This window comes from Sinocyclocheilus rhinocerous, unplaced genomic scaffold, assembly GCF_001515625.1.
Source record: "Sinocyclocheilus rhinocerous isolate Xijiao unplaced genomic scaffold, SAMN03320098_v1.1 scaffold1740, whole genome shotgun sequence".
Lineage (NCBI taxonomy): Eukaryota > Metazoa > Chordata > Actinopteri > Cypriniformes > Cyprinidae > Sinocyclocheilus > Sinocyclocheilus rhinocerous.
The window spans coordinates 197,350-210,270 of record NW_015651446.1 but is presented as its reverse complement, the minus strand read 5'-3'; the positions used below and the strand labels follow the sequence as shown (position 1 = coordinate 210,270).

Genomic DNA, 12,921 nt, shown 5'->3' with positions numbered 1-12,921 from the left:
TCTTTCAAGCTCTTTCATGCAGTCAGCGGGTGTTGCATTGCTTCAGTCCAAAAGAAGTTAATTAAAAAGCGCCCATGCATAAAAAAAAAGTGTCTCACATGGTTCCGGGGGGTGAACAAAGGCCTCCTTTAGCGAATCGATGCGTTTTCGTAAGAAAAATATCCATATTCAAAACGTAATAATCACTTTAATCTAGCTTGCGCCAACAGTTGTACACTGGAAGCAGTTCCGGGAGCATGACGTATGAGTTCAGCGCTGCGCATTTTTGGGTGAACTAACCCTTTAAGATATGGCAGATGGTCGACTTAGAGGCTTGTGTGGATTTAGAGACCATCTGCTCCTCTGTCATGGTATTGATCATCTTAATGGACCGATTGATCTATTAACCTAGATCTTCAAACATGAAACTAGCACAGTCAACAGAAAACAAAAGCCAGAGAGGCAGATGGCGCTTTCTCTTTATCTTACACTTTCTCTTTTTTTGTAGTTTGCTGACCTGTCAGAAGCTGCTGCCCGTAACAACGAAGCGATCCGTCTGGCCAAGCAGGAGGCCAATGACTATCGCCGCCAGCTTCAATCTCTCACCTGCGACTTAGAGGGTCTTAAGGGAACTGTAAGTACTGGAGAAAATTATATTAGCTTCAGTGTTATTTTATTGTATCATTGCAATACTATTATAGTTTTTATTCATATTTTAAAAAAAAACATTTTTTTACATTTTTTAATCACATTTAATTTTAGTATTTTTTTAAATATGTCTATATAGTTTTTATTTTTATTTCAGTTTTAGTTTTAGTTATTTTAGTACATCAAGTTAAATGTGATGTACTAAAATGTTTAATATTTAAAATTGTAATTTATTTGAATATTTTATTTTTTATTTCAGTTAACACAGATTTTATTATAAGTAACATATTTATTTTATTATTATTATTATTTATTGGTTTTAGTTAACTTTAATAACCCTGATTAGCATTTATTAAAGTGCTTTATATTATGGCTGCTTAAATTACAAATGATCGGATCCATCATTTCAGAATGAGTCCCTGGAACGTCAGATGAGAGAGATGGAAGATAACTTTTCCATCGAGGCATCCGGGTACCAGGACACCATCGCTCATCTAGATGATGACATCCGCAACATGAAGGATGAGATGGCGCGCCATCTACGTGAATACCAGGATCTGCTGAATGTTAAAATGGCCCTGGATATTGAGATCGCCACCTACAGGAAGCTCCTGGAAGGCGAAGAAACCAGGTGAACTTTTGCTTTTGCAAATATATTTTCTCTGTTTTGGGATTCTTATCTTTTCTTTAACTGTGCATTCAGCATGGACTTATAATGACACCTAGTGGAATAAATGCAGCATCATGAAAAAGTAACAGTTTTTGGTTACTGATGTTATTGTAGAAATATGCTATTAACTATCAGTGTTATTTAGTATGTAACATTATATTTTTTATTAATATTGTAAATTAGCTTTAATTTTTCAATTTTCAGTTTTCATTTAAATTTTAGTTGTTCAATTTAAAAAATGTTGTTGTTTTATTTTTGTTTAGTGTAATTGAAAAAGCATAATAGGACCCCTTTAATAATTTTAATTAATTAATATATTAATTTTTTAATGTATTATGAATTTATACATTTATACATAAATTATGAAAATTAATGAATTTAATTAAATTGTATTTTATTTTATTTCAGCTTTTTTTCAACTATCAAAAATGTTTTTAATAGATTTAGTTATAGTCAACTTTATCATTAATATGTTATATATTTATAATCATAAATATGTTTTTGACTTGACATTGGGTTTTATGCATTATTTCTCTCTTTTTTTCTTTCTAGGATCACCACACCATTTCCCAACCTCTCATCATTATCCCTACGAGGTATTTTAGTTCATCCTCAAGGCTGAATGCAAATAATGTATTACAACAACCATGTATTGATGAATAATTATGATAGTAAAATAAATAGGCGTATCAATTTTTAAAATGGAGAAGAAAATGTTTCTCATGTCCCATATTTGTGTTAAAATAGCATCCAATTAAATCAAATCAAATACATGTTTACTTGCGGAGGGAATAGATATGGTTTTTGCATGAAACCAATGAAATTCAAGATGCATTCAGTAACCAACATTTTGAGTTTTCCAATTAAGCCCATTTTGATAGCTTTATACATATTTGGATCTATGCAGTTTAGTAACAATATTTTGGTTTAAAAAAACAAAAAAAAACAACAACAAAAACGGTTGAAAACCACTGGTCAAAAACTACTTACAATTAGAGGCTTCTCTCCGTCTCAAAACCACACTTATATGATGAAATGACTATGTTTGATTCATATTTTGACTGCAGAGTCCATGAAGGAAACCAGACCTGCGATGGACAGCCTATCAAAGAAAGTGGTGATAAAGACCATCGAGACCAGAGATGGACATGTGAGTGGCATAAAGTCTTTACATAAGTTTTTATATAAAAATGATGACCTTTTGACCTTTCATCCACCACAGATAATTAACGAGTCCACCCAAAATGATGATCTGGAATGAGTTGCACGTGAACCTGTGACCAGTAGGCGCACTAGAGAGCTGAAGATCCACGTTGGAGTAGAACGAGGAGGAATGAAGTTTCTTTTGTTGTTTCTGTTGAGAGAAAATAAGAAAAACAGCTTTAAAGTGCCTTTTTTGCATTGCCACATTAGAGCTCTCTCGCCACATTAGAGACTGTTGATAGAGCTGTACTAGACCTGAAAAGATAACGTAGGCCACTGAGTAAACCAGCTTTATCCAGGTTTATGTTTACCACGATGTCTGTAGTTTACACTGTTGAAGACCACAGCAATACTGCTACACCTTTTTCTGTTTTGTAAAATTATTGCAAATTACCAAAAACTTGATGAACTTGTGTCTCTTGCACAAAAAAGTCTACAAATTTCCACAAATTCAATAAACCTTTTAAAGAATAATCAGATTCCTTTATTTCATGAACAGCATTTGTCATTAATTTCTTATTACCATGCAAAATGAGCTAAATATCTGAGGGGCATTTTTCAAATGCTTTTCTAGCTGTTGCGCAGTAAAATCTTCTACGTCATAAAAATAAACAGATTAGCAGGATCTATCCGGGCAATGAGCAACACAAGAACATTTCTATGATTTGATTAAAGGTAATTTCTTGAACGCTAATGGGTGAGCTCTAATGAGATCATCATCTCATCATGTTTAGTGATTACTTCTCTGCATGCTTAAATAGCTGCCAATCAATCCCCCGTTTCAAGACCTCCACATGTTTTTTTTTGTTTTGTTTTTTTACACTTTTGTGATTTTAAGTACCTTCATAACTAAGACCTAATCCCAAATCTATTTTTTCCTCCTGAGGGTGAAAGCAAGGGGCAAAAACCAGGCAAATGTTGCCAGTCTGAAGGAGGATTTGGCATATTGGCACTGATTCTATGCAAGATTAAGATATTAAACCAACTCTGTTGAAATTAAACCAATATCTTAAAACACCCTTGTACCAGTGTTATTTTAGTATTGAGATAATAGATTATACTTTTATTAATATGTTAAATTATTTTTTATTTGTATATTTTGTTTTTAATTTTAGAATTTTAATAATTTTGTTGTTTTTGTCATTTTTAAATATTATGGTTTTTGTTAACTATAATAACCTTCTACTGTACAAAACTCAGACTAAATCCAAAAAATATTACAATTCTAATGAATCAGTTTATATCAAATTGAACAATTAGCCAAACTAAAATATTAATCTCAATGTTATTGCCCTGTAAACAAAATTTTTCTGTTACCTTATTAATATTTTAATAACTATCATTAAATAAATCCGATTATATACTGAGGAAATCCAGACATTCTATCAGGTGTACACCATGTATCTAGTTAAAATTGATATACTTTATATTTTAATTCAATTATACTTATTCTATTCCTAATTATTTTATACCTAATTATATGACCGTTACAGGGTTAAGGCAATTAAAAATGTTGTTTACATTAGCATGTAAATGGAACAGTTCTGCATTTAGTTCCATTTCTATGGTCCAAAACTTTTACTTGTCTGCTCTCTAGTGGACATTGGTTTCAACTGCACATGGGTGGAGAATGTATACAAATATATTTAGTGATCTCTACTGATGAGTTACATGTTTATTTTATTGTAAATAGAAAAATAAGCCAGACGCAGAAGCAGTAAACAGAAGCACTTAGCAAACAGGAAGAAATTATCTATGCTTGATTACAATCATGAACACACAAGGTCTGATGTGCCCGTATAGCACCATCATTTAACCACTAATACTGTCCAAATTAAATTAAAATTAAATTAAGTTCATTTTTCATTAAACTGATTAAATCTCTTACCATAAAACTTGAACATGATGTGGACGACTCAGCCCTTAAACTGTGTTTAAAGTGTGTTTAAATATCCATTGCTAGTCTTGAGGTGAACAATTAATCCAGTTAATCCACTGAAAAAAAGATTGTTTGTCTTGGTAATCTTTAATCAAAATCTGATCATTTGCTTCCGCTCTGGAATGGTATTCCTTCACTGGTGACGTCAGTTTGACGGCTTGGGCAGAATATCTTTTAACAAACCCCTCCAACCGTTAGTTTGCTGCGAGTAAAAGATGGAGAGGAGGAGTGCTAAAATAGCGTCCTCTATTCAATATTCAATTTCAGTTGGAAATACGTCAAAATATTCTGAAATAAATTCGGCAGCAACTTCTGGTTCACACGGACACGAACAAACTACAGCATGGAAGTGCCTGACTTGTGTTGTTCTGATTCAGTAATTGCAGGTCTAGCAGCTGCAGGGACTCATCTCAGGCATCCAAAATGGTCCACACCCCTGCTGTTCCATTACAGATTTCATTACTTCCTCCAGAAACACTGTGAAGGGCAATCTGTGTCATCAGCAGGGATATGGGAGAATCAAGAGCGATACACAGGAGAGACAGCACTGGGATGGTCTCTAGAGATTTCTGTCAAAACAGAGAATTTAGCTTTTTTCAAACCAACAAATATAATAATAAATCTGCACAAGCAGCTCATAAGATTTATAAACTTATTTTATTGCATGGTTTTCTGGAATACTTCATTCTGAGAGGTCAATATACAGAGCCCCTATAGGCAGTGTTGCCAAGTCCGTGGTTTTCCACTTTAACACTGTTGCCGCAGGTTGTTTTTCATGTCCGCGGGTTGAAGTGACTCCAATAACATGATATTTATCCCCTAGAATGCGAATTTTAGCAGGGGAACCCCTACCCCCCGGAATGCGATTTTTAACTGGAGACCCCCTCGAAAAGCGATTGGGCTAGTTTTGGGCTAGTTTTGAGTAGTGTTTGGACGGGTTTTCTTGTGAAAACCTGGTAACCCTGCCTATAGAATGGGAAAAATATGAGTTGGGAGGAAAAATTATCTTGCACGAGTACTGCGTTCCCTCGAGAAACTTCGCATTCGCTCGCAGAACATTTACGTTCTCTCACAAAAGTATTGCATTCCCCCAAGAAACTTTGCGTTATCTTGCAAAACATTTGTGTTCTCTGCAAAAATATAGCGTTCCTTTGAAAAACATCATGGTTCCCCAAGAGGGAACGAGACGCTGTGTCCTGTCCTCTAGTGTACACTATGGGGACTGCTGCCAGCAGGACCGGTGTCTGAAGCACATGTGAAACAACTCCAATCCCATTGGCCCACGTAGCCCATGACGTCACAGGCGGCCGCCGGGAGGATAAGAAGGCTCTTGCCGAACACATCACCAACTTGGTTGTCTGAAGGAGACACAAAAACAGGCAAGCCCAAGGCATGGTGAGGGGACGCAGCGTCTCGTTCCCTCTCACATCAAGAAGTGTTAGAATCAGAGCGTGTTTTAGAACTGGAACGCTTCTCATCCAACACTTTCCAGAGATCCGCTCTCTTCCTCTTAGCGCTCGACCGACTCCTAGAGGGACGAGGATGCAAGTGGTCACGTTACTCTTCTGATCCTGCCTATGATCCTCAGATCGAGACGGACCAGCCCCCTCAGAGGTTTTAGAGGAAGACTTGGGACGGAGGAGAATTAGCTTCCTAAAGGCAGTGGACTATACCTTAGCCTCCCTGAACTTCTTGACCACCGCCTCAGTGGAGCTGCTGAAAAGCCCAGAAGGCGACAGCAGAGCATCAAGAAGAAAGGCTTTCTCCTTCCTACCAATATCCGCGAGATTTAACCACAAATGCCTCTTCGTAGCCACCATTGCTGCCATCGCACACCCAATGGCAGCAGCAGTCTGCTTAGTGGCGTGAAGAGTCAAGTCTGTGATGCGACACAGTTCCTCAACTGCCTCAAGGGACAAAACCTTGCCCTCATCTACACTGTTAGACATTTCTGTAATTTCTACAGTTATTTACTGTATATCCCCCAGTATAATACTGCAAATTCCATTTACATTAAGTAACTGTAATACCCTTTGCATCATGGGAATTTTCTGTGACGTCAAACTCCACATACAGTGACTTACTATATTTTTTACGTAACGGCCTCTGTGGCACCATTCCATTGAGGTTGTTTTATTTTCCTCACTTCTTACATTTGGATTGACAAGATTTGTCCTGCACCATGTCTACAACGCCGCAACAGCTTGGGACAGACTATACTGGACGTGTTACATCACTTGTAATGATTGGCAAATACATTTGCCCTTCGTGTCAGAAACAGCGCAAGCGCTTGGAGTACATCTGTGCGTCAGAAATATACCGGGGCATCACTTTACTGTCCGTATCCATTGTATATAGTATCACTGATTATAATGGGTTCTATATTGTCTTTTGTCGCATCGCGCCGTGCCGCTCGCATCCGAGGAAGACACGGAAACCAAGGGGCAGTGCCGCGGGTTTTGCCCGGGGATGAACCCGCGAGAGTGGAAGAGTTCCGGTGAACGTCCGTGCTGTGTATCGATGCACCTTACCAAATACAGTTTGCTACTGTAAATCTTAATTACAGTAACTTACTGGCAACAGTGTTACCAGTAAGTTACTGTAAAAACCCTTTGAAATGTCTAACAGTGTAGGTCTTTAAGCAAGACAGCTTGGTAAACTTGCAACACGGCCATTGTGTGCAAGGCTCCACCAGCTTGACCTGCCGCCACATACGCCCTGCCATTCAGACTTCAGTGGTCCGGATGGCAGAGCAGGAGTCCTTAAAGAAGATGACTCACCCTGGGAGAGGCAGCTCGTGAGCGTCTCCTCCACAGGGAGCATCTTCGCCTATCTGCGTTCAGCCACACCCTCAACATTAGCGTAACCCTCGTGCTGAGTCGAGCCTAAAGCCCGGGATACACTGCACGATTTTAGCAATAAACGTGGATCGTAGCAGCAAACACACTGTGCGATGATCATGTTGTATCGTAGGCTATCGTTGGTCACAAGACCGTGACAATGGCCATCTTTTAACCTCTCTCACTGTACGACAGAGGACCACCGATTAAGAGCCACGATCACAGAAATCGCCATGATTGCTTCACGATGGCAATCTTTCGTCTGGGACAGCCAAAAATTGTGCAGTGTATCCCGGGCTTAATACAGACTGTCCCTCGATCTCACTAACTCCGTGTGGAGGTCGGGAAGAAATGGGAGACTTCTAGGGGAGGTCATGGCTGGCCAGAAAGTGCTCGTCTAATCTGCCACGGGTGGGCTTCTGCCTTTCACGTGACCAGACTAAATCAAGCCTCTTAGTGGCGCACGCCATTACTCCCAGCATTTCCCCATATGCAGGGCTGGAGTTAGGTTGGGAGGATTCAATGCTCACACTATCATCGCCAACCACATCCACGTCCTCACTTTCACTAGATGAGCCCAATATAGCGCTATCCGAGGGATCTGATAACACAATTAAAGAGCGTCTGGATCCCACCCTTTCACGTGACCAGACTAAATCAAGCCTCTTAGTGGCGCACGCCATTACTCCCAGCATTTCCCCATATGCAGGGCTGGAGTTAGGTTGGGAGGATTCAATGCTCACACTATCATCGCCAACCACATCCACGTCCTCACTTTCACTAGATGAGCCCAATATAGCGCTATCCGAGGGATCTGATAACACAATTAAAATATTTGTGTTCTCTCGCAAAAGCATTGTGTTCCCCCAAGAAACTTTGTAGTAGTACGGTAACTGTACTAGTTTCATGTCTCTTGCATCGCTCTGTGGCTGCTTTCTTCTCACATAATATAATAATATGAATATAATACAATATGAAAAAAAATTTGTTTATTTGGCAGGGAGCCACATATTTAGCAGGATAATGAACAGTCAGTTGGTTTGAATCACAAAATAAATGATGTTTCATTAACAAGATTCGGGAGGAGCACGATCAGATAATCAATCAGTCTGGCCCAGGTGGAGCTCATCAACTAATCACCTTAACAAGCACAATACGTATATATAAAAAGCCAACTTACCTCTGTTCCACTACAGTTTTTCAGCATCCCGCCTCCACCCCAACACCTCACTCTTAATCTAATTTCATCCCATTCTTAGGATGGGGGGGGAATCTCTGGGTTCGGGCTCTATCCCGAGCTCGGAGCCCTCCCTCTGGACAGCATGCCAAATATGCTACTAATTGCTCAATTATATTACATGTTAGTGCGAACTCGTGAAACCCCTTCAGTGTGATTATTGCTTGCTTGTATTATAGTTATTGTAACACATTTTGGAAAAAAGTGTAAATGTCATGGTTTATTTTCTGTTAATGACCAGTTGTCTTCATATTACCTGTCACAAATAAACATATTTTGGGGGGCTGAAAGTAAGAAAATTACATTTATCTTCTAAAAGTTCTTTGTGTTGAAGCAAAACTAGTTTGTCAGTGTCTGTTTATCATTAGGGTCACTTTTTTTTTTTACTTTATTCTAAATGTAATGCTCATTGCAGAACATATATTTTAATCATAACTAGTTCAGAGTGAACTTCAAGAGAGTTTGTGCCCAGATGGGTTTAATAACCCCAGGCACCGTGTGTTGCGGTCCAATGGCTGCACCTTTTGTGGCTAATTGATGCAAGCACTGTGTGCATGAATTAACTAAGTCTGTATGAATCTGTAATGAGACCTTACAATTAAGAGGTCAAAGTTTTAGGGCACAGAGATGGAGAATTCACTGCTAAAGCCTGTGGTCAGTGCGACATATAAGAACGCTTTGATTTCAAAAACCAACTTAACTGCTGCTAGCCACCAACCAAAAGAAAAGGCCATTAAGGTCAACTCTGCTTCTAGCCAAGGTCATCGGTCAGATTAATGGGAAGTAAGGAGAGTCAGAGGTTAAAGGAGCCTTGAGCAGTCATGATGATCAACAGGTCAAGATCTGAATTTGGAATAGCATACTGTACATCATTCGAGGTTGTATTTCGCCTTAATAATGAATATATATTGATGAGTGTCTTACATCAACAGATATTCAATATAAATACACATCACTTTATATTAATAACATTTGTTGCTCAATGTTTTCTATCTTAGCAAACAGAGTGCAACAGTTGGGTTCAAGAAATAAAAATCTCATTCATTTTCTTCATAGGGGAATTGATTTTGAACAAAAACTTGTAAAAACTTAAAGACAGAATTACTATGAGCCTGTCAACTAATTTGTTGAAGCTGTTAGCCCGGATTATTTTAACTTATTTTTTAAATAAGTTAACTGGATATGCTATTACGCTGATGTAGAAAATACACCGCACCATTTCTACACCATTTTGCAAGCAATTTAAATTTTTTTTTTAAAAAAACATTGCAAGTTACATAAGTAGGAAATACTTCAAAATATTAATATTTAAGTAGACACATTCTAAAGATATTTAAGCATTTTCACGTGGCTGACTGGGATAATGACAGAAGACAATTACGCTTTATTCATGTTTGACATGCAGTGGCCTTAATAAAGATGAGCGTTTCTGAGCAACTTCTTCCTCTCCGTGATACAAGAGCTAATTGCTAGGGATGAGGCTTTAATTACCATAGTCTTTGATGAAACACTCGTTTTCTTGTTTATCTCTCAGCTATGAGAGCAGAGTTAACTGCAGTGCTCAAGAGGGGCAAAGTAATCAGAGAACCATCATAACTAAGTTCTGGTGTCAGATTGTGACACAACAGATAGCTGTATGTTTCAGAGCGCACTTTACTGAGAAAAGCAGTTGCATGCAGTGAGTTCAGTAAATTAGAGGTTTACCTCATTTCGAATCCCATCTGTTTTATAGTCTTCTGTCTTATTGATTCCAGAAACAGAATTTTTCTGTTTCTGGAGATTAATTGTAAACAACATTTGTAATTTGTACAAAAATCTACTGTGTTGTACCAGTTTAGTTAGCCTACTTATATTACTGTACAAACAGTATTACACAGAAATAACACATTTGGTATATCTGCAGTATATAATGGATTAAATAAACGTTATCTATGAAACTGTGTTTTTGTAGACACTGTCTGGAAATGAGCAGAGTGCATCTCAACTTGTTTTGCTTCTGTACTTCAGGATAGGAGATGTTACACTATTTAAATACAGTACCGAAATTGTTTATTGTACAAAGTAAACAAAAATGTTTTTAAAATTAAACACCAGAAGCAAATATTGCTGTTTTTTGGGGATGAGGACATGTCACACAACTGGTCTGTTTTGCCATCTGCCTGTGAGCTTCTACCAGGTGACAGATGAATGTATGCCAAAATATTGTTGAGTCAACAACTAAACATATGGAAAACATTTCTCCTTCTTTTTAATAACCCAACAAGTCTATTAATTTAGCTACAGATACAGTGCTGCATTGTGACCAGACCTGGGAACAATACTTACAGCATTCATGGCTGAATCCTAATGATCTAATGATGCTTGGTTTTGACTGACAGACCCTTTAGTGTTAATTTTTACAGATATAAAGGACAGAACATGTTTTTTGTCACATGTCGACTCAACAGCTCTGACAAAGTTCTTCATCAGACTGAGTCAAACTGGTATAGTGGGATTTTTAATTATTCATTAAAAGGTCTAGCTCAATATTTATTTATTCATGAATCAGACTGATTCCGCGTTATGTTAAAGATTAATTAAATATACCACTATAGTAAAAACTATTTGAAACTATTAAAAATCGTGTCTTGTTTCACCACCTAGATATTACAGCCCATATATATTTTTATATAAAAAGCTATCTAGTGGCTATAGTTTAGTATTACAGTTTTATTTTTATTATTATTTTTTTATTTCTTTAACATGTACAAGTAAAAATAAATATGGTTTATACACAAAATTTACACCATATACATATTAGTCTATTTTAAAATAAGCCTACATGTCGAAATGTATGTGAAATGCTATGATCTTTCTTTATTTCATTGACTGATCCGGAGTGTGGGGACTCTCGTGTTAATTTCTAAATTTTCTAGCTCATTTTCCGCTTGAAAACTTATCCCACTTTTTACAAAATGTAACTGTAATCTGAATACTTTGTTTTTTGATGTAACTGTATTACAGGATTACAGTTACTAGATTTTTGTATCCTGATTACGTAACGCCGTTACAAGTATTCCGTTACTCCCCAACCCTGCTCATACGAGTTATTTTGAATCGGGCTATGTGCGCGGTTTTTGAGTAGGCTAAATAAAAAAAGAACCGGCTCATATAAGTCATTTGTTTGTGAATCGGCCTGCATAGCTACTTCCGTGTTGTGTTTTTGATCAGTTAAAAATAATAACCGTTCCTACGAGTAATTAGTGGTTCATTAATCGAATTATGGTTGCGCCATTCGTTTTTGATTAAATAAAAATAATTGGCTCATTCGAGTGATTTGTTTGTGAATCGAACTACACTAATTCCGCCTTTTTTTGTTCAACTGAAAACTCATATGAATCACTTGTTAGTGAATCGAACTACACTAGCCGCGACTCGCATGGAATGTTTTATAATCTCAAAAGAGACTTGTTTTCTTACCATTATTTGTGGTACTTGGTATTTATTATCCTATCACATTCCGTCATACTGCAAGCTCTTTGCCACACTGGAAATTCAGCCGTTATGGTCGCTGAAAAGCCCAGTCCAGAAAACACTGAATAAAACAATGCGCCTGCGCGGGAACTTGAGACACGAGGTGTCGGACCAGGTGATTATTTTTCAGCATTATTTTGTAATTAGTACGACAGAAATATTCAACAGGTATTCTAACACCACTGTATATTGAATATGGGTGCTTGAAAACGAAATGATGGCTCAATACAGTTGCTGCATTTTGGATTCAAAATATGTGAAGCCGTTACTTGTATTATATGACAACCCTGATTGTGCCATCGTAAACACCCTACAATTCTATATCCTGCAGATGTGATTCTCATTTTGAGACTGCCAAGGCAGTTTGCATTTGTGTGTGTGTGCGTGTTCTTTAAAAAGGTCTTTTATCTTAGTCACGATTGGCCTTTTGGGAGGGAGAATCATTTGATGACTGACTGGGACTGAACGTTCAGATTAATGGTAAATGGCTCTTTTGACTCATGTCTTGTGCTGCAAAAGAATATGAATTGTGATTACATTGCCTTCAGAATTGTTCATTTCCATGGTGGAGGAGGCATTGCACATTTTCTGTTAAGTCAAGCTGCAGGCAGAGTTGCCAGAACCCAGAAAAATCTCCAGGCTAAAACTGACTCGAAACCCACCAAAAAGGAATGAAAACTCCCCAAAAAAACCTGATGAAATGAATGAAAAGCCCAAAATGTTCCCGGGTCCACAGTTGACAGATTCCCAAAAAGAGCCTTAAAATAAACGTTTTGAATTTATTTATTTTTTCTGTTCTATGTTTTATGTGGATGATTTCAGCTAAACTAGTTTATATGTACTATGTCCATACTGTATTTAATTATTTGATCTGTGTTTTATTCCTCTTATG

The 12,921-nt window shown here is 37.4% G+C and overlaps 1 protein-coding gene across 1 annotated transcript in view; it reads left to right on the top strand.

The window, feature by feature from the left end:
- The window catches only part of LOC107712806 (vimentin-like), a 13,922-nt gene extending 10,948 nt beyond the window's left edge, over window positions 1-2,974 (top strand). The window contains exons 5-9 of the mRNA XM_016518139.1: window positions 488-613; window positions 1,038-1,258; window positions 1,850-1,893; window positions 2,365-2,447; window positions 2,520-2,974. Coding sequence (XP_016373625.1) covers window positions 488-613; window positions 1,038-1,258; window positions 1,850-1,893; window positions 2,365-2,447; window positions 2,520-2,558 — 513 coding nt within the window. The 3' untranslated portion in view covers window positions 2,559-2,974. The remainder of the gene's footprint in view (window positions 1-487; window positions 614-1,037; window positions 1,259-1,849; window positions 1,894-2,364; window positions 2,448-2,519) is intronic.
- Window positions 2,975-12,921: the final 9,947 nt, after the last annotated feature.